At 52.3% G+C, this 20,290-nt stretch overlaps 1 protein-coding gene across 2 annotated transcripts in view; it reads right to left on the minus strand.

Moving 5' to 3' along the window:
• The window catches only part of LOC118211530 (MICOS complex subunit mic25a-like), a 77,758-nt gene that overhangs the window by 35,163 nt on the left and 22,305 nt on the right, over positions 1-20,290 (minus strand). For both annotated transcript variants that reach the window (XM_035388812.1, XM_035388813.1), the window contains 2 exons: positions 16,713-16,796; positions 6,900-6,970 (listed from right to left, as the gene is read on the minus strand). In XM_035388812.1, the coding sequence (XP_035244703.1) occupies positions 6,900-6,970; positions 16,713-16,796 (155 nt within the window). The remainder of the gene's footprint in view (positions 1-6,899; positions 6,971-16,712; positions 16,797-20,290) is intronic.

Consider the following 20,290-nt stretch of genomic DNA (forward strand, 5'->3'; position numbering starts at 1 on the left):
ATGAAAATAAACACGACTGTCTTAAGGTTTTCACTGAGGGTTTCTAGCTCTGGTTTAACAATAACTGCCAAGGAGCCTTGGTCACAAATAAACTTTTCTTTTGGATACAATAATTCCTCTTTCTCGCCCTGGTTAAGTTAGAGGAAACTGATAGATATCCAAATGTGTGTGTTCTTTAGAGATTCATACAGATGTCTGATGCCACAGTCATCATAAGGTAAAACCGAGCTATACAGTTGAGTGTCAACCACACACCATGGCAACTAACACTGTTTTCAAGTTATACTGCTGAGGGGGAGCACATACAGATCTCTGTGGCACTCCATGTCTCTGTTAAATAGGATTTCAACCAAGTGAAAATTGTGCCTAACAGACAAACCCATTTGCCTGAGGCAATGGAGGAAAACTGCATGATTTGCTATTTCAACATCAGTAGTCAGATCCAACAAAACAAGAAGAGATACACTCTCTGCATGTACATTCGGTCGAAGGTCATTTACCACTTAACCAGAGCCGGCTCAACGCCATTTTGTTCAAAAATGAGAGTTTTGCTCTCGGTCTAAAAATACTTGGTACAGAGAGGTCCAAGTTGCTTTTCTTCAGAGTGCAGTGGAGATTTTCTTTAGAAATTTTGGTTAACAGCAGTGAAAGCACTGTCAGACGAAGTTAAAAACTTCTTTAAAAAAATACAGAATCAGATGCTTAGACCATGTTGACTTGGCCTATAACACTGCATGCTTCAAGCTGGCTGTTGACTGACCCGTATGTATCTGAGCCGTGTAAGAGGCACGCAGGTTCGGCTCTCCATTTCAGCAGCACATCTCTGAGCCTGGGTCTCTGACAGCGCTCCTGCCTGGGGCTTGATTGGCCGAGGAACACAGAGAGCTGCTCGCACGCCGCCGTGTCTGCGGCGCGAGTCCCGCTCGTTTAATGAAATATTCACTGACAAGGGTGTCAAGCGGGAGTCCACAGTTTCATTACGCCTGACAGGAAGTGGGATCTAACTAGCTGCTCAGCCAGGAGCAGCGAGCGAGCCTTCGCTCTCGCTGTCAGGCGCGGCGGGAAGCAGCGAATTAGAACCGCTCCGCAATTACCGCCGAGACCCCCCCGGCCCCCCCCCCCCCCAAACGCTCGCCGTGGCAGAAGAGAAACTTTCTCGCGGTGGGGGGGTGGTTATGGGGGGCCGGGGTGTTGGCGACCTGTCTGGAGCGCCGCGCGCCCTAATGATGTGATCAGCGGAGGACGCGTACTCCGATCGCCGCGGCGGGTGAGAAACAGCGTTTTGCATAACTCGCCGTCTTTATCCGCGGCGGCGGCGGAAGGGCTCTCCTCTCACGGCTGCCACACGCCGTCGTGATTAGGGCTCGGAGTCCTCAGCTGCTCGGCCGCCGTTCGGCAGTCTGTTGAGCTTGCGCGGCCCGTCGGCACGGGGACGGCCGCGGCGGGATCGTCTGGCGCTCCTGTCGCCGTCGCGACTCTTCCGCGGGCAGAAAAAATGGCGTCGGCGGCTGTCGTCGGCGTTCCTTAGCGCAGGAGAGGAGCGTACAATTAGCGTCACGAGTGAGGCTCGCCGCACAGGTGCGGCGTTTAGGAGGGGCGGCCGCCACGACCTTTAATTGCGCGCGTCAACTGCCATTTGCGCAGGCCTCTCATACCGCACGTTCCAGCAGCCCAAATGAATGCCCGTTCTGACCGGGACTGCTTTAACTCGCTTACGACGGCAGCCACAGATAGAAACCCAGGCCCAATTAAAGCAGGAAACCGTCTCCCTTAATTACCAGCATTCCGGACCTGAAAGGAAGCGCGGCCGCACCGCCGCCCTGACGACCACACCGCCGCCCTGACGACCACACCGCCGCCCTGACGACCACACCGCCGCCCTGACGACCACACCGGCGCCAGCCGCGGAGCCGGAGGGGGCGTCTGAGAGGAAGAAAAGAGCGGAGGGAGAGGAACAGGAGGACTGACGGGAGGAGAAGTTCACACGGGCGAGAGCCCGCGCCCTCCTGACATTTACAGCGTCGGCGCCGCTCGGTGCGCTCGGTCCGCGCGTGTTCCGGACCTGTCGGCTGCCGACGGCGGCGCCGTCACGAACGCTCACCGCCAGACGCAAACCCTGGCCCCTCGCCGGCGCTCCTGTCGCCATGGCGGTAAACTGCATGTTCCCTGCGCGCTCCGGGGACAGGGGACAGGGAACCAGAGCCGCTGGATGTAACATGTATGGCGAGAGACCGTGATGTGACAGGAATAGACTACACAAGCTACTAACGGTGAAAAAGGTCTCTAAGGCGACCCTGACAAAGCCCCGAATGTCAGAGCGGGAGAGTTAATAAAACACCGTACAACAATGCAGCACAAGGTCACCTGACCCAACGGTGCTCAGCTCCAACGGCATTCAAATTCCAGCAATCAGATGCAGACGCATAAATGCATAATTCTTCATACTGTAAAGGACGGCCTCCGCAAATGCAATCAGCGAGTTCACTCAAATCAGAAACAACACAGATCCATGATTCAAATCATGACATTTACACGACAGGTTTCCCTAACCTGACCGCAGATTAGAAATCCTTAGTCAGATCCGATCAAGGTTTCAAATGTTCTGCAAATTATCCATCCATCCATTTTCTAAGTCAGGGTCATGAAGGGGGGGGGGGGGGGGGGGGGGGCAGGAGTCTATCCCAGCAGACGTTGGGTAAAAAGCAGGAATACACCCTGGACAAGTCACCAATCCATGGCAGGGCACACACACACCATTTACTCACAGTCATACCCCAACCCCTGACCTAACCTGCATGTCTTTTGGACTGTGGGAGGAAACCGAAGTACCCGGAGGTACTCGCCACCCTCCCGTAAAATATCTTGAAGGCAACGGCCCGCTTCTGAAAGGTGGCTTTAACTGTGACGCGTTCCTGTGCCGAGGGTAAGGCCCACCCTCTCGTGCACGGGCATGAGGCCATACGGGCGGGGGGGGGGGGGCACAGGAGCAGGCTGCAGGTAAATGAACAGCCGGCTTGTCCTGGAACACGGGCTGCGGTGGTATTTCACAGCCCGCACTCTGCACCTGAGGGCGGCACGGCCGTTTGGGCGAATTCCAGACGAGACGCTCGGCTTCGTCTCTGACGCAGAGGCGCTTCATCTGGGCGAGCGGACGCGGCGCCGAGCGGGGCTGGGGGAAACGATGCGACGCCATCCCTCATCGCCGCCAATCCGGAGGTAGCCGGGGAAGAGACAGACAGGAGGCCTGGGTGACGGACTGCCCCAGAGGGAGCACTTCTGGCTCAGCCAGACAGACCGTAACGCACCTCCCTCATCCCACTCCTCCTTCCAGAGCGCGGCTGCAAATTAAAAATCTTTCATCTCTCATTTCTGTTAATTAGGATGAAAGGGGAGGGAGGGAGAGAGAGAGAGAGAGAGAGAATGGGAGACAGAGAGAGAGAGAGGGAGGGGATGGGAGAGAGCTACAGCAAATAAATTTACAGTTCCTCGGATTTAGTGCTCAAACACTTAGTGACCTTTTCAGGAGAAAATAACTTTGCTAAGAATAATTAAATATACCGTGTGAGGATAATGCCTTATTCCCTGCTGTCATTTTTTTTTTGCAGAGGAAGACGGTTGTTCCTGCAGATCTTTCGAGGTTAGGAGTCTACAGTGCGGTCGAGTGTCACCCCAAAGATCCTCGCTTCCAAATTCCCAGAACGGGAGCGTGCCCGGCCGTGCAGGGGGCCAGGTCAAAGGTGAAAATGTGCTAAAGCTACGGCAGAGAAAAACTGGGCGGGGTGGGGAGAGGGGTTCAGACGGCAGCGAACCACCAACTGCCACCTCACGTCTGAAAATCATTCTGCTGTGGGACCCCCTGAAGGTACGTCTCTAGACACCAGAGCTTGCTTAAGTGTCAGAGAGGGTCGTGAAAATTGTCCCAGAAAGCCCCGCCTTACACATCTGCCAGCCTCCCCCAAACCGTGCAGAGCAGCGGGCGCAGTCTGCCGCGACCGTGTCGATAAACTGAATAATGACCGCGCGGTCAGCGTGCTGTGAAATGGCGGTGTGACCGCGCCGCAGTTAAAAGCTGCCTCAGACTGCGACGGGACGCTAGGGGAGCGGGGCCGCGGAATGCCAGGCGAGCTCCACGCGCGTCGGAAATGAAATCGGACCGGCGTCCGGGCCCCACGACCGAGCACAACCAGCTGCGGAATTCGCGGACCCCGTCTGTCTAAACATTCAGCGAGCGCCTGCTCTGTGAAACTAATGACTGCGGTCCATAAAGATCCCACAGCGCTTACAGCGAAGAGCGGGGGGGGAGGGGGAGCACGGCTGAACTCTGCCTCTCTCAATCTGCCCGCCTAATCACCCGCCCGTATAATTTGCTTAAGACTTGCTTCCCTCTCTCAGCCGATGCGTGGAGAGCGTTCGGGTGTAAAATGGCTGCTGGTGGGGTCACACATTAGGCTGCACATTGGTGGCTGAGGTGACTTCAGCCCATTCACTGTAAAGCACACTGAGATTACGAGATGTGAGGCGCTATATAACTGCTATCTCTGTTCAACTGTAATATTTGAATGTTTCACATCACGTGGCGTTTCTCCGGACCAAAATCTGCGTATTCACATAACCGCAGGCCTCGTCAGAAGCCCTGATGAAAACCGCTCACCTCAAAAACACTGGAAAGTCACGTCCCTGGTTTTGTCCTCTACAGCACCTGCCTGAAAATCTCCTGTATGTGTCATTACTCTTCCTCCTCCTCCTCCTCCCGCATCAGTGCCCTCCCTAATCCCCCTCTACCCAAAAGGCAGGATTCGCAAAGCTACAGAAAAACAAAAAGCAAATTCCAATCACCAGTGGCAGGCTAAGACGCCCCCTCCCCTGAGCCCGGCTCAGAGGGAAGAGCAGCCGCTAACTGTCTCTGGTGGGCATCTGAGCTCAGCACTGCTCAAAAGGGAAAGCGACAATTCACAGGCCCTGGCTGTTCATTCCCAAAAGAGGCTCCGCTGGAGGGGGATGGGGGGGGGGGGAGTAGAGGGCGTGCTTAAAGTCAGCGATGAGCCGCCATGATTTTGGGGGTGGTGGGGGGGGGGGGGCGTGGTTGAGTCCTGCCATGGCTGCAGAGAGCCGGCGAGCTGGTGCCCGACCCCCAGGGACCCTTTGGGTACTCGCGCCAGGGCTTCTGTGGTTCGGCCGCGCCGCTCCCTCCCTTGACTTCACCCCGCTCCGCTCACTGCACTTCCTGTTCCGCGTCGTCTTCCATCACAGACTCCGAGGCAGCGCTCGCGTACCCAGCCCGCGGCCCGCCGCCGCCTCGCTCCTCTCTCCTCTCTGTGATGGATTGGTTTGACAGCCCGGGCTAAAAGGAGAGCTGCCTTCTTCCTCCTCACACAGCGACAGCAGCAGAGCTTCTGCAGGAGCGCCGTCGCTCGGGAGAGCGCTGGCTGCTGAGCGGGCTTCACGTCAGCCCCCCGAGAGGGAACGCTGATTAAATAACTTCCACGTCCACCTCCCCTCCAAACGCGCTAATTTGCTCCGTGAGGGACGTTCTGACCGACTCGACCTTCTCCGTGAAGTCTCGGCTGTGGAGGAGGCTTTTACACCTGTTTGCGGTTCTGTTCGGGGGCTGTTTCGCCCAGCTCCAGGTGGGTTGGCAGAATTCATTTGCCTTTTTCAGTAGTGTACCAGTTACGAATGCTCTCCATGAAACACACATTGCCTGAACGCACACAATGCGTATTTATAAAAACTAGACAAGGATAAGTCAAATCAGCTGCTGATAACTGTGAATGCTTTAGTGTACCAAATCTCTACATTCTCTAGCACCGCTCAAAGTTTCCTGCTCTCACAAATAAAACGACACAGTCGGAAGAGTTTTAAAAAACTCCACTCATGCTTTATGACTTGTAAGGTCGGGGACTTAGCAGAAGAAATGGTTTGGAGAAAATCTCATCAGCAGGCTATATTTCCGTCACCCAATTCCGAATCGCAAAAAGAATGAAAAATGCAAGGTCAACAATAAGCGGTTTCACTTTTCAGCAGAAAGATTCCACGGTGAAAGGGAAAATATGCCCATTCTTAAATGTCAATTAATTAAACGCTCGCTAATTGGAAGCCGATTACATTACAGGACGGTGCACTGGGGAGCTTGGCATTCCTGGCGCTCGTCGGCTCGGAGATAAATACATTTAACTGGGCGGAGGAGGAAATAAATGGAGAGAGAGATTGCTATCCACGCTGGTTATTACCTCATACATAAATGTCCCACTGAGGCAAATTTAATTTGCTCGGATACGAAGTTGCCGTGGAAGTGAGCACGGGCGGCGAGCGGGGGTGCGTAGACGAGCGACGTGTACGGCGTGCGTGGCTGCGGAGACGGCCCCGCGCCGGCCCAGCTCCGGGCCACCGGAGGGCGACGAAACCACCGCCGAGCCTCACCCGCACTCGTGCCTTTTAACCTTTTAGCAACAGACGCAGTTTTACCTGTAAAGCACGTTGTTTTAAGTTAGCTGGTCGTCACACTAACCTTGCAGGTTGATATTTTCATTGATATTCATAACATAATTGTCATATCAAAGGCCTTCCGCACTTCTACAGCGAGGCATGACATTTTCAGCAGGTAAAATATGCAAATACGCAATTTAATTGTGTGCGGTGCCTAGTGGTGCATAGAACATTCTAAAACCCATACGTGTAGAGATAAATAAATAAATTACATATATAAACCCTGGGTGTGTGGGGGGGGGATGGCGAGATAGTCCATTAATGAAAAGTGTTCATGCGTCACTCTCAAAGTAGTGCGTAATTACAGGGAAGATTAAATCCTAAATAGACTTGCAGGTAAATCACTTCCCTTTGAAGGACCCGCGGTGTTTCTGATGAACGGCGAACGGAGGCAGACTAGCGGCCGTACTCACTTCACGTGGGCCTCCGCCTTGGTGGCGGCCTCCTGGTACAGCTCGGACGTCAGGTTGTAGTAGTCCAGGTTCTGAAAGGCGGGAAAGAGAGAGCGGGGCGTGAGCGAGGCCGAGGGCGAACGGTTTGTTTACGCAGGAGAAACAACACGCGTCCATTTAGGCAACCTGAACAACCGATACACCATTATAAACGTAGTTTTATTATCAAAAATGCTTCCCAGTCGTCATTATAATAGCTTGCCACTGGCTGGACGTGTACTGGGCAGAAGTTACACTGTCCATGTTGAGCTGTTTTGGGACACATTGGCCATACTGAGGAACTGCTTGGCCAGTACAGGTCAGAGAAGTGGGCTCATTTTGCTCCAGAGAATCTACACAAACAGGACATAATAACATTATTTTGTATACAATACTGTTGCCATGTATGCAACAACCAACCACAAAGCGATATTCTATAGAGGTTTCTCCGTGTTAGTACATTTTTGAGACTAAAAATGAGAATAGATTCTGTTCGCTGGACTCTTGCTGAAACGAGCATATGGACTTTATTGTGATTTGTGTTGTCTGTTGAGTTCCAAAACGCAAAGAAGGTGAGGACCCCCCCCCCCCCCAAGCTTGTTCTGCCACCCCACGTTACAAAATAAGGAACCGTTGTCGCCAAAACATTGGCATCATAAAATAGTTTATAGAGATGAAACCATGAGTTTTAACACTTTAAAATGGTGTATCGTGTGACCAGACTGATTGATAATTTCACCGTAAAAAAAACAGAACGAATGCAATGTAACCTAATGTCCTGCATGATCTATTGCACACACACTCATAATGAAGTTCAAATGAGATACAGATGAAAGTGACTTGTGCACTCCATACAGGCCTGAATATTACTGGTAATTACAACAGTGAGGCGTGGCACTTTGATTGGTCATACTAAACATAGACAGCAGAAGGCACTTCATCCTTTCAATTTATGGAGCACAGCTTGATTTAAATTAGTCCACATCACTGATTCTGCGCTTACGCTCTGAATAAACCATTTATGAAGAGTGGGAACAGAGGTGTCAGCTAGCACAGGCAGGCTGGTGTAATCGTGCCATAAGAACAGTAGATTGTGCTCCAAGGTTCAGAACCGTTTCCCATGAAGAGACGGCGATGACAAGTCTTCAACAACAGCTGGGAAAGGCAAACCGGTCAAATACGTTCCCAGACTGAGATGGATCGCGCCCGCTTCTTCCGGAAAAAAACCTGCAGGAATTAGCTTTGCGTCTTCCGCAATGTCTCTGGAGGATCACACGCCTTTTTCTCTGAGATACAAACAGCAGGTTCAGACGTTACCAGACTGAGTTTAAAGCGAGTTTAGAGCGGGAGACGAGTCTTCGGAAACGCGAGGACGCGACAGCCGAGCCAGGGCGAGCTGACAGGGGCGTCCGCATGGCGGCAAACGAGAGAAATCCCTGACAGGGACCGAGGCTTTCACCGCTCCGAGCGAGCAGCACTCTGGAGTCTTATTGGACACCCTGAGCGGTGCCGTTTAGAGGGCGGTTACAGGACTGGGAGACACTGCGAGGCGAGGGTGTAGCTGCCTCCCACTCGCGAAACACGCGGCGCTCGCAGACAGTCACGGCCCGGGAGAAACGTTATCATGTTATAATCACCGCAACGTGGGAACACGAGGAGAGCACATCTTGGCCCGGCTGTCCCACCACACCCGCGGTGGCGAGCCGCACGGCACCTCGTTACATAAATGTATTTCAGTATGCAAATGGAGGACCTGCCGGTCCCAGTGGGTAACGGAGTGGAGGGGGAGGGGGAAGGGGGTGAACGCAGTGATCCCTCACAGGGGCCCTGAAAGAGAAGGAACACAGCGACTCTCTCCATAGAAACAAATAAGTCAAATTAAAGGAAGCAAACAGAAACACATGTAAATATTTAAATAACTTATTTTCTTATGCTAATAGCTTTAATGACCCAATGTACACCCTCATAATATTAATTAATCTACTTATCTTGCTGAGATTTAGTGAGGATGTCAAAAAACAATTTGCGGGAGACTAAATCGAAAAAAATTACATTATAATTAGCATTAACCAGATTAGTGCGAGATATGAAACCGTGCCAACAAACAGACATAGTGCTTTCAGTCTAATTGCTGAAATGGTTATACAAAACTGAAAGTGTAATTACATAGCAGTTACAAACAAATTCAACTCATGGGCAACGTTGCAATGCTATAATTGTGTTGTTTATTGTGAGATGTTACGATGGGTGGTTCTTTTTCTCGATTACTTATTTCAATTTGCTTGACGTGTAACTCCTATGTACCCTGTCGTGGTTCCTATTAGAAGTGTCAATCTTGTGACCACTGCCAATGTGCAGACCAAAATCAGAGCTCACCAGTGCCACCGCGGGCTCAATCGTTCAGCCAATCGGAGGGCCGCACTACATTTAAAATGTGGGGGTATACGTGTCAACTTGGGCCCAGCTAACACAAAACATTCTCACTATGTTGCTGCCATGTAGTGGCAATGTTGTCACGCTGACAAACCATTCCAGTAATATTTTGAGAACGTTGGGTAGTTATAACATATACTGTAACATACCAAAATGTACTATTATTTTTTTAAAATCATTCCACTCTAGGGACATCTCTGAGGTCGCTGGGTTGATGAAAAAACTAATTCTAAGAAAGGCCATTCCATCCATGCAGGCCAGTTATTTTTCCTGCTGCCTTGCTCTCTGGCCTAATTTCATTAGCACTGTATTTCCTCTGGGAACAAAAAAGTATTTTGAATTCACATACATTTTAACCTAAATGTAAACTATGAAGTAAGCTGTGATTGACACTGACTGAATAAGAAATTGGCTGCAGTGAATGCTTATGAATTTCACCATCATTTTGTTCTAACATTTGCACGCTGAGAAACATTTGGCTGGAACCAATGTCAAATAATCATATAAACATATATTTCATACAGAGTGGAGAACAATGTATATATGATTCTGCTGAAGGGGACAGTCAGAAGAATCATGCTGGCCTCCATGTCCCTCTCTGCCTTAGCATTGGCCAGCAGCTGCAGCCCCCGGAGCCAATGGAGGGATGAAAGGCATCTTACGATGGGATTGGACTCACTGGGAGAGGAACCCGGGCTCACCGCCTCCGAAATGCCCTCTGACGACACAATCCGCCCGCGGAACACGACCCCGCCCATCCGGAGTCTGGGGCGGGGGGCTTTAGCGGCTTTGTCTCTCGAGCGCCGGGGGCGCGCTGAACCGGAGTAGAGAAGCGCCAGGGCCGTCTCCCCGGATGTTCCCCCGCTAATCGCTTCGCAGGGGGGCGCCGCGCGGGTCTGCCAGGCCGGCAAAATCTCAGCGCGCTCAGCCAGCTCCTCCAACCCTGCTGTCCGCGTGGACTCCACAGCGGCGCGGCGCGGGGGCCGGCGCCCAGCGTGGGCCGAGGGGGTTGCCAGCTCCAATCTTGCATCCAATGCGAGGAGTGGCTTTGCGCAGGTTTTGGGTCATGAGTACATGCAGTACAGGGGATAATATTTGAGAAGGTTGGCTCCACGCTAAGTGGTTTCATGCAAATGCTGGTGCCTGGGAGAAATTCTGCTGCACTGCACCGATTTGTGATTTTCAAAACTTGTTCTGCATCATCGATGCCGACACTTCAATTCAACCTCGTCGCATGACTTTAAAGAAACGGCATCTGAGAAGAGCAGCAATCGAATTTCCAATGGCAGTGCTCCAATGCTAAAGCACAAATTTAAAGATTTTTTGATTTGGGGAAAATTGATTCATTTTTCAAAGTCCCCGAGAGGAAAAAAAATAAAATAGCCCTGAGCTCAGCTTTGGCAGGACGCGAGTTTGTGAGGAGGACGCGAGTTTCAGTTGAGATTTTAATGAAATTAAAAATTACACTTTGACGTAAAAAATGCCACCCCGAGAACGTCCACGTTCCTTTTGCATTTCCATGAAGAAAACAGCGACTCAGCACCACTTATCACCTCTGTTGTGCGTAAGTGCTGCATTGCGATTATTGCATTTACCTATTCCTCTCCCACTAATGTGGCAACAGTACTGCTCCCCGAAGCCCACGACATGCATGTGACACTGTGACATTAATAACCAGGCAAAACTGAGACCTCCTTCCTTCCTCCTGAGACTCAGAGGAAATGAATTTCAGATGGATTAGGACCCCGTGGGCCTGGAGCTGAGGGGCGGGGCCGCACGGTGTCCAGGTAACGGTGCTGCGACTGGTTGAGCGCGGCGGATTTTGCCGGAACAGCCCCCGCTGACAGCACGTCGGCCCGGCTGTCACAATTAATATCATCTCTTACACACGGTGGAGGAGAATTGCGGTGGGACGGGGGGGTGTGGGGTGGAGGAGAATTGCGGTGGGACAGGGGGGGTGGGTGGGGGGGAGTTGAGGAGAATCAGGGCGGGACGAGAGGGGGGTGGGGTTGAGGAGAGACAGATCGGGACAGGGGGGTGTGGGGTGAAGGAGAATCGGGGTGGGACAGGGGGGTGTGGAGCGAAGGAGTTACAGGGCGGGACAGGAGGTGTGGGGTAGAGGAGAATCAGGGGTGTGTGGGGTGGAGGAGAGACAGGACGGGACAGTGGCTGTGGGGTGGAGGAGGGACAGGGCGGGACAGGGGGGTGTGCGGTAGAGGAGAATCAAGACGGGACAGGGGGGTGTGCGGTAGGACAGCTTTCCCATCATTTCTTTTCCCCCATTTAGACAACAGGGATTTCCAGTCTTCATTTTAGGAGGGATAAAGGATGATTAGGCGCCATTTATGGACACGTTCCAATGCTTCCATACTAAAAGCCCTTCAAATGCGCTAACTGCCAACAGTGTCAGTCAACACACAGGAGGAAAGGCTTGGAGAAGCTGTTACCTCTGTGTGTGCGCGTGTGTGTGTGTGTGTCTGTGTGTGTGTGTGGGTATGTCTGTGTGTGTGTGTGTGTGCATGTCTGTGTGTGTGTGTGTGTGTGTGTGTGCGTACATGTGTGTGTGTGTCTGTGTGCGTATCTGTGTGTGTGTGTGTGTGTGTCTGTGTGTGTCTGTGTGCGTGTCTGTGTGTATGTCTGTATAAATGTGTGTGTGTGTGTGTGTGTGCGTGTGTGTGTGTGTGTGTCTGATGTATATGCCTGTGTGAGCAGGCGTGTGTGCGTGTCTGTGTGTGTGAGTGTGTGTCTGTGAGCGTGTATGTCTGTATAAATGTGTGTGTGTATACATGTATGCCCGTGTGAGCGGGCGTGTGTGCAGGGTCAGACTGAAAGCTGGAGGCATTAGTCTCTGAGGCTTTGAGCCGGTCATAATTGGCGGCTCCAGCAGGCGTGCCCCGCTCTGAACAGACACACCAGCCGCGGCCGCCTGGAGTCCAGCTCCTCCAATCAGCCGTGGCCGCCTGGAGTCCAGCTCCTCCAATCAGCCGCGCAGCCTGACGGGCGAGCGCTGGACAGCGTTCCCCTTCCGCCTCTGACCCGCTGGGCAAACGAGCGCGGCGCTCTCCTGATGAAAACAGCGCAGGGCGGCGTGTGGCAGGGCAGCCGGAAGACTAGTTACCACACAGCGCCCGTCGGAGGACTAGTTACCGCACAGCGCCCGTCGGAGGACTAGTTACCGCACAACGCCCGTCAGAGGACTAGTTACCGCACAGCGCCCGTCAGAGGACTAGTTACCGCACAGCGCCCGTCGGAGGACTAGTTACCGCACAGCGCCCAGAGGCCCGGAGTTAAGCCGGTGTCAAATGTTTACTAGCGGTCATCCCGCGGCAGTTAGCGTCGATTCCCCTCGACACGCGCGAGCCCAGTCACACCTCGACCGCGAGGGGAGGGGCCGGACGGCGAACGCGACTTCGGACGCGTTTCCCGCTTGACCGCCCCGGGAGTGCGAAAACCCAGAAAAGTAAGCGTGTTTTTTAACGGGGCTCACTGCCGCGCCTCGCCTCGTAGCCGAGGGGGCTCCTGGGCTGTGTGCTGCCAGTGAGCCACAGGAGAACGCTGGTTCTCAACAAACAAGCGGGCTTCTGCCAGGCGGGAGCCCCTTCCAGCCCTAACTGAAAACATGAAATCGCCCGGGCGCGGTGGAACCCGCTTCCCAGCACAGGCCGGGGGGGTGGAGGGGGGGCTCGATTATTGGCCTGACTGAGCCGGCCGGAGGCGGGCGAAAGATAGCAGCTGGGGAACGCGCGCGCTCGCTACCGAAACCTCGTTAGCCGCGCGGAACAAAGCAGCGGGAACGGGGCGCGGGACGCCTCCCCCCCGGCCAGCGCGGGCTGAGGGAGCGGTCTCCGCCATCTTTCTTTCCATTAACGAGACGACGCGGCGAGGAGGAATAATCTATCTGCAGAGCTGCTGTAAAGTACAGGCCAGCTTGGCTTCCAAACAAAGGTGCTTGGTATTCATAACGCAAATATCACACATTAAATGGGGGAGGGAAAAAAAAGCACAGCAAAGAAAAACAGAAAGACGCAGCGACTGACACCAGGAGAAGAGATTTGACAACTGGCTGCTTTACCTCAATCCCCGTTGCCATGGTAGAGGAGTACGGGTTCCAAGCCCTTCGAGCACGCATCGTAGATGAAATGATTAATATTTCACAAGTCAAAAATCGCTCACGATAGTCGCATAAACAGCAACAAGAATGAGATGTGCTAAGAGTGCGTAGGTGAGGTGTGACCTTAAACATGACACAGCCAAAGCAAAACACAAGCACACGCTCAGTGACGCGCCAGATAACGTTTACGCACGGAGGCACTTTGCGCTCATCCTCATCGGCCTGTGCCAGAGTTCACCACTTCTGAACCTCAGAGGAGCGACGGTAAAACACCACCGTTACTGTCCTGAAGAGAAACACTTTGCCGTAAATCATTTTCGTAAGTTCTCAATTCACTATTTATTACACAGAAACTTAATTTCTCTGGGTCTCACTTTCCACAAATAAAGGATCTTTTCTCTCGTTTCATGAGTGCGATTGTGTAATTTGAAATAAATAAACTTGGCTTAAACTTAAAGGTTTTTTTATCGCGCAGTCTGACAAAGCTGTCTTGGATTCCCTCACTGGTTCGATTCTTCACAAGTCCCATGCTGCAGACACTCCTGGCAAGAGTCTGGCTTCAATTTCATTTGCTGATATTAATTGTGTTTGAGGGAGAGGGGATGCCGGGGGGACAAAGCCGTTTAAAATGAGCGCGGGGGCCCCTACGGTCTCCCAGGCTCATTCACATGCAGGTCAGCTCCCCGAAAAATAGGCAGTGAAGTAGGGAGGAAGATAGAGAGAGACAGCCTACTTCCAATCACTCTCTGCCTTCAAGCATGGAGGCGATACTGAGGTCCATTTGCTACGGCGCGCGGAACGTTTACTTAAACGCTAACTACCCAGACTGCCGCGGCCGATAAGACCGGGGGAGGAAAGCGAAATGGCGCGTCGCTCGGTCACCGCGTCGTTCCGCCGACGTTCTCCGCGTCGTGTTGTCGGGTAATCCTTTTTGGGTTTCTTTGGTTTACGGATTTCTTCCCCCTTTCTTGGCGCCGACAGGCCGTTAGTCGAGGCTCAAACGTAGCGACGGGAGACGCCGCGGCGTCGCCTGCATCCCGCCGGGACAAAGACCCGCCAGTCACCTCCACAAAAACGCACCTTCTGTTGCGCGCTAACTACGCGCTGGAATGGAGCGCAGGCTACTCGGCCATTAGTCTCCACGTCCTCCAGTCTCAACGTGTGCGGTCTCCATACGGTAAAAGCTTCAAACAAGACCCCGCACAGCAAACTATTTTTCACCAGCGACTGCATACAGTTAAAAATCCAATCTGGGACCCCGGGCCCACATTGTTGCCTTTACTTGTTGCCATGACGGAATATGAATTTTTGGTGGTGAAAGAATATTTTTATGAACTCCCAGAGAGATGCTGTAGGCCAACGTGTCACAAGTTGCAAATGAGACTGGGTGGGGGTGCCAGTTAAAAATGGACAACCTACACGACAACGGTGGCACTCAGAAACTCAGTATTTGCAGTTGTCGTGTATCGTCTACCAATAAAGCTAGAACACACAGTTTGTATCCACTCATAGTTTGGTTGCAGGAGCACTAAATGTCAGAGTTGTCCTGGCCACTAGGGGGCTTGTGCGAAGGAGTTAATACAAGTACAGAGATATGTAATCTTCTTACTCAAATGTAATTGGATTACAGCCATTTAGCGACTTGTGTTAATTCTGTTGAAGGGAAAAAGGGTTGGAAATTCCCAGCCCTGGTGAGATATTTGAATGCGTTATCGCAAACTGCATTCAAATTCATTTGCTGTGATTTAAAACTATAACACTGGGTGCCTGCTTTGAAAGTATCAGACACTGCAACCAATGTAAGATTAAAGTATTTTACATGAAAAATCAAATGACTCATTTTGGCCAGTTGTCTATATAATTAGGAGACGTTTATTTACACAGCTCCAGATGAAAATGAGACCGGGGGGTATTAGATAGCAGAACTATTCTGAGACATTCGTTTCACTAAAAGCGGGCCGAGGCGGAGACTGGGGGGGTGTTTGAGAGCGCTGCGCAGGAGAGCGATAACCAGCGATGCGATTCGGGGGTTTGCCGGGCCAAAGGAGAACGAGGCCCGGGGTGAGCGGGGAGGCCTCAGGGCCGGGAAACGGGCGGAGCCCGGCGCGCAGGAGCACGTGACCCGCGAGGCTTTCGCACGCAAGCGGCTCTGTGCCACGGAAGCAGGAGAGGCTGTAAACATCCCGGGGTGGGCCTCGCCCAAAAAAACACCTCCTTCCCTCGGAATCTCCCTGATGACCGCAACAAAGAGCCCACACCTTGGGGGGCCAACCAATTCACGGACGGAAGCGCCAACGCGTCCAAATCCTCCCCCCCACCCGCCCACACACCCCCCCCCCAAACACCTCAGCATGGAGAGGACCGAGGAGCTTCCTACGGCTCCGGATCTCTGTAAACCTTTATTTATCGCGCCGCAACAGGACTTTTATGTGCCGGAAATGTCACGGCGGCTGCGGCACGAGCGCGGGGAATATTAAAGAGACGGGAGAGGCGCGGGCTCCGGCGCGGCGGACACAGCGGACGTCCACTGCCGAGCACTTTCTCATGTCCTAATTCGGCCGGAAAAATCACATTGCAGACGGACGCAGTATTTCATCACAAATGATCTTCAGCAACCGCTAACCGGGGGATGTTTACGGTATCAGTGTACATCAACAGAAAATATTACATATAATTATGCACACACATTTTATTTACGCGCACATTCTATGGCGATGACACACAATACATTATGGACAACACCCTTATGACACGCATACACGCTAAAGATCCCTTCTTTGTTGAGCGTTTTCTCCGACATCAGGATGTTTCAGACAGGGGAAGTATCGTGATATAAACCCATGCCGAAGCGTCTGCGCGTCTGGTTCCTGGTTTCCATTACGCGCTTGTCAGACCGGCCCTGTGAATGACTTGCAGAAATCGGCGTAAAGCACACGGCTCTCCGTGTTCGCTCTTAACCTGGCACGGTTCCCTCAACTCTGAGTCGAGAAAGATTAAGCGCCAGTCCCTCAATGTTAACACATAAAACTGAAAATATTAGGGCGGTAAAGAAAGCACTTAAACGTGTGTCATATGTCAAGTATTGCAAATTCATAAATAATGGCCGATTCCATCTTGAAACTTGTGTATGCAATGTAAACTGCCTACTGTATTCAACCACGTTTCAAATTGTATATCTGATGCCTATATGGTAGAATATATGATGGGAGTACTTCTTATTCACAAGGGGGGCAGGGGTCAGTGCATCTTACCTTCTTCTCCAGCAGTGTCAGCTGCTCTTTATAAAAGGCAGCCAGATTCTTCAGCTCCGCCTCTTTTCTATCCAGATGCTTTTCCTAAGAAAAGGAAAATAAACGCTTTATTGAGGGAGACAAAATCATTTTAAAAACACGTTTATATAAAACCGTAAATTCCACAGGTAAGCAGGTGAAAAACTCCTATATGGTGGCAGTGCTTATATTTCCACTGGAAGAAAGCCAGCTGAGGAGCAGCGGTGTTAGCAGTTAGCGCAGTAGCCGTTCACACTTACGGGCGCGAGGTCCGCGCGACGAGCTTGTGGCGGCCCGCCGGGGTCCTGGCACGGCCGCTTTATTTCTGCCCCCCCCACCCCCCGCGCAAGCAAGGATGCCAGCTTGGGCAAAAAGCGGGGCGTCTGGCGCTAGCTTTGCCGTGAGCGGTGGGGGGGGGGGGGACATTAAAGCAGATGAATATGCAAAAGCGGGCAAACAGACGGACAGACGGCAGCAGCTGACGAAGCGGAGCGGCAGCGGGGGGAAGCGGCGATGTGGGGGGGGGCGGAGGGCGGAGGGGGGGGGGGTGGCGCTAAGCCCTGGCGGGCGCGTGGCAGGATGGGGACGGATCCCGCGCGCAGCCCTTCCCCAATCCGCCTGCTAAGCCCCAGGCTTGGCGAGAAACCCCCCTCAGCCCAGCCGCCCGTCTGTGCAGACAGCCCGTCTCCGCAGCGCCAGCGCCGCGCCAGCGACTGCTGACATTTCTCACGCAATAAAATAATACACAACAAAGCGCACGCTCCATTCCGATAGGTCCCGGAGGAGCGGGGAAACCGGGGCAATCAGAGCGCGCCTTCGACAAGAAATTACACCCCGCTCAAAAAAAAACCGAAAAGAATGGATGCGGAAGAAATTCATGTTTTGGATGAGTGCCAAACCTACAAATGGCTTTCTATGAACTGAATCTGACACCCCTGCTCTCCAAGGTAGGGGAAAGAGGCTCTGAGCTGCCGCTGCCACTGTGGGCCCGATTTACGCACGTAGGACTCGCAGCGCAAACCGCGGTCTGGGGGGTAATGATGGTGCGTACGCAGTCCGCCCCAAAGTAACGGCTTCTTTACTAAGGCTGCTGCTAATTATGAACTCGGCGAGCGGTACTGCATGCCATTGGCATTTTGCGTATGAAGCAGAGCTTATAAGGTGCATTTAAACAAAAAAAAAAACTCCTGTTTAGTGGACTGAGTACGCAGTAAAAAGTCCAGTATTAATTCAAACCTCTGGCCATAGTGGACTCATATAAACTCTGTAAGAGTTTATTTAACACTGAACACTGTACTGCGTATCTTCGTTGGATGTGGGGAAACTGGTTTTGGTGCCACTTAAAAGCGTATCCAGCGCTACGGACAGCGCAGCACAAAAAGCGCACTTTCCAGCTGTGGTGGCAACTGCCCATTGAATTAATCTAGATGCGAGATAGTTTATTGTTCCAAGGAGCTTGACTATTGCCGGCATGGAACAGGAACACGTAGGAGGCTCTAGATCATCTTTTATTTCTCCCAGAAGGAAATATCTTTCAATATCACATTCTCTCGTAGGTGTCACGGATTCCATTTTTTATGTCTTTTTTTGGCAGCGTCAAGCATTTCACCGTTTTAGAGCTTTCCGCGATTTTTCGAGCGCTCTTCCTGTAGCTAAGGCAACGTTGTCAGTGACAACAGGCACTCACAGACTCAACCCTCTTAACATTTACCAAATCTTAACCTTAAAGAAATAAAAACAATCACACAGTAACCTTATGTTTTATTATTTTAGTAATGCAATTTCAGTGTGTTCTGAATGCTCTTTCTATCAATGTTCTGTTAAAGACAAAAAGCATGTTCTTTCCAAGAAGGACAGATGCGATTTAATGCACCAACCTATCAATGCATTTATTTGTATTATTTAGCCACTAGTGGCAACTGCCCATTGTTATTTTTGAAACCTCCAGCACTCGTTACTGTTGCTACAGCAGCACATGTTATTTCAATCTATTGGTTAATTTAATACATTAATGTTTTTAAAAACCTGCCTGTTTTTTGTGGTTTTAACTACTTCGCTGTGACTGCTCTGTGACTTTAGTCAGTAGTCAAAGTTTCCATGACAAACAGCCTGCTTGTATTGCTTCACTGCATTAATTAATAACAGTGACTTATATTTTATTTATATTAGTATATATTATATAAATCTGTACCGTCGGATGATTTCTTGCTCCAGAAGTTGAAATAAAGCGATTCTTGTTTGAGGGCTGTGCCTTTGTCTCGGTCTTACTCGTGGCTGCATTCACACCTGCTCTTCAGAGGTGGAGAAATTTCACACAGAAATCGACCCTCGTTAACTGCGCGATCTTTAGCAAAGTCGTCTGAATACATAATCAGCCACACTTATGATATCTCCAGCGTTATTTGCATATTGCATTAAGGAGAGAAGCGCACCTTGCGATGACTCACGCAGATCACACGCGCACTGCGCTTCCAGCCCCGCGCCTCTCTCTGATGCGCACGACCCATGTGTCTGAGGCAGAGTGCGTCACACAGCAAAAGGCTCAGTAGACCTGGCCCGGTGTGTTTGATTCTGTTTCTGAGAATGACACTGCTCAGTGAAGACACCGCTTCAGTGCCATTCATAATTGGGTGGACACGGTATAAGCAGCCACAGGGCAGCAGGGCAGGAGAGCTGCAGCCACAGGGCAGAAGGGCAGGAGAGCTGCAGCCACAGGGCAGAAGGGCAGGAGAGCTGCAGCCACAGGGAAGAAGGGCAGGAGAGCTGCAGCCACAGGGAAGAAGGGCAGGAGAGCTGCAGCCACAGGGCAGAAGGGCAGGAGAGCTGCAGCCACAGGGCAGAAGGGCAGGAGAGCTGCAGCCACAGGGCAGAAGGGCAGGAGAGCTGCAGCCACAGGGCAGAAGGGCAGGAGAGCTGCAGCCACAGAGGGACGGAGCAGAGCTGGTCTCGGGCTGTCTGAAGTGGATTAGGAAGATGGCTGCAGCGGGTGTACACGAGGATAAAGGCAGGAGACTGGATGCGTGCCAAGGCACTGCCGTCCGGACCGCGCAGTGACATAACGCAGCGGCAAACACGAAGCGAAAGACAGCGTAACTGCAAATGACAGGAGGCATAAATCTGCAGCGGCGCGGTGACGCTCGCTCGCTCGCACGCGCTCAGTCAGGCTCCAGCGCGCACACACAAAGCCGAAGCATGAAAACACTTGTGATTGTGATTAACTTTGTGCTCGAGGAACACAGGCGCTTTCACGCTCGAGCGCGGACGCCCTGCCTCCGCGCCGATAACCGCGCGGCGGGAACGTGCGCCGAGAGCCGCCGCCGCCGCCGCCGCCAGCCGGGCGGGGGGTCCTCACAATGCGGGAACGGATCCCAGCGGCACGCCGCGCCCCTAAATCACACGCAGGGTGTAATGACGCCCCCAAACCCTCACCCCCACCCCCCTTCCCTCACCGGCTGCCGCGCGGGCCGCTTTAGGCGGAGAGCGTCCGCGATCGGCGGAGAAGATGATATTCAATTTTCTAGCTGGCTACCCTTAAAAAAGGGCGGCGTGGCGGCGGCGGC

The sequence above is a fragment of the Anguilla anguilla genome, chromosome 13, assembly GCF_013347855.1.
Source record: "Anguilla anguilla isolate fAngAng1 chromosome 13, fAngAng1.pri, whole genome shotgun sequence".
NCBI lineage: Eukaryota > Metazoa > Chordata > Actinopteri > Anguilliformes > Anguillidae > Anguilla > Anguilla anguilla.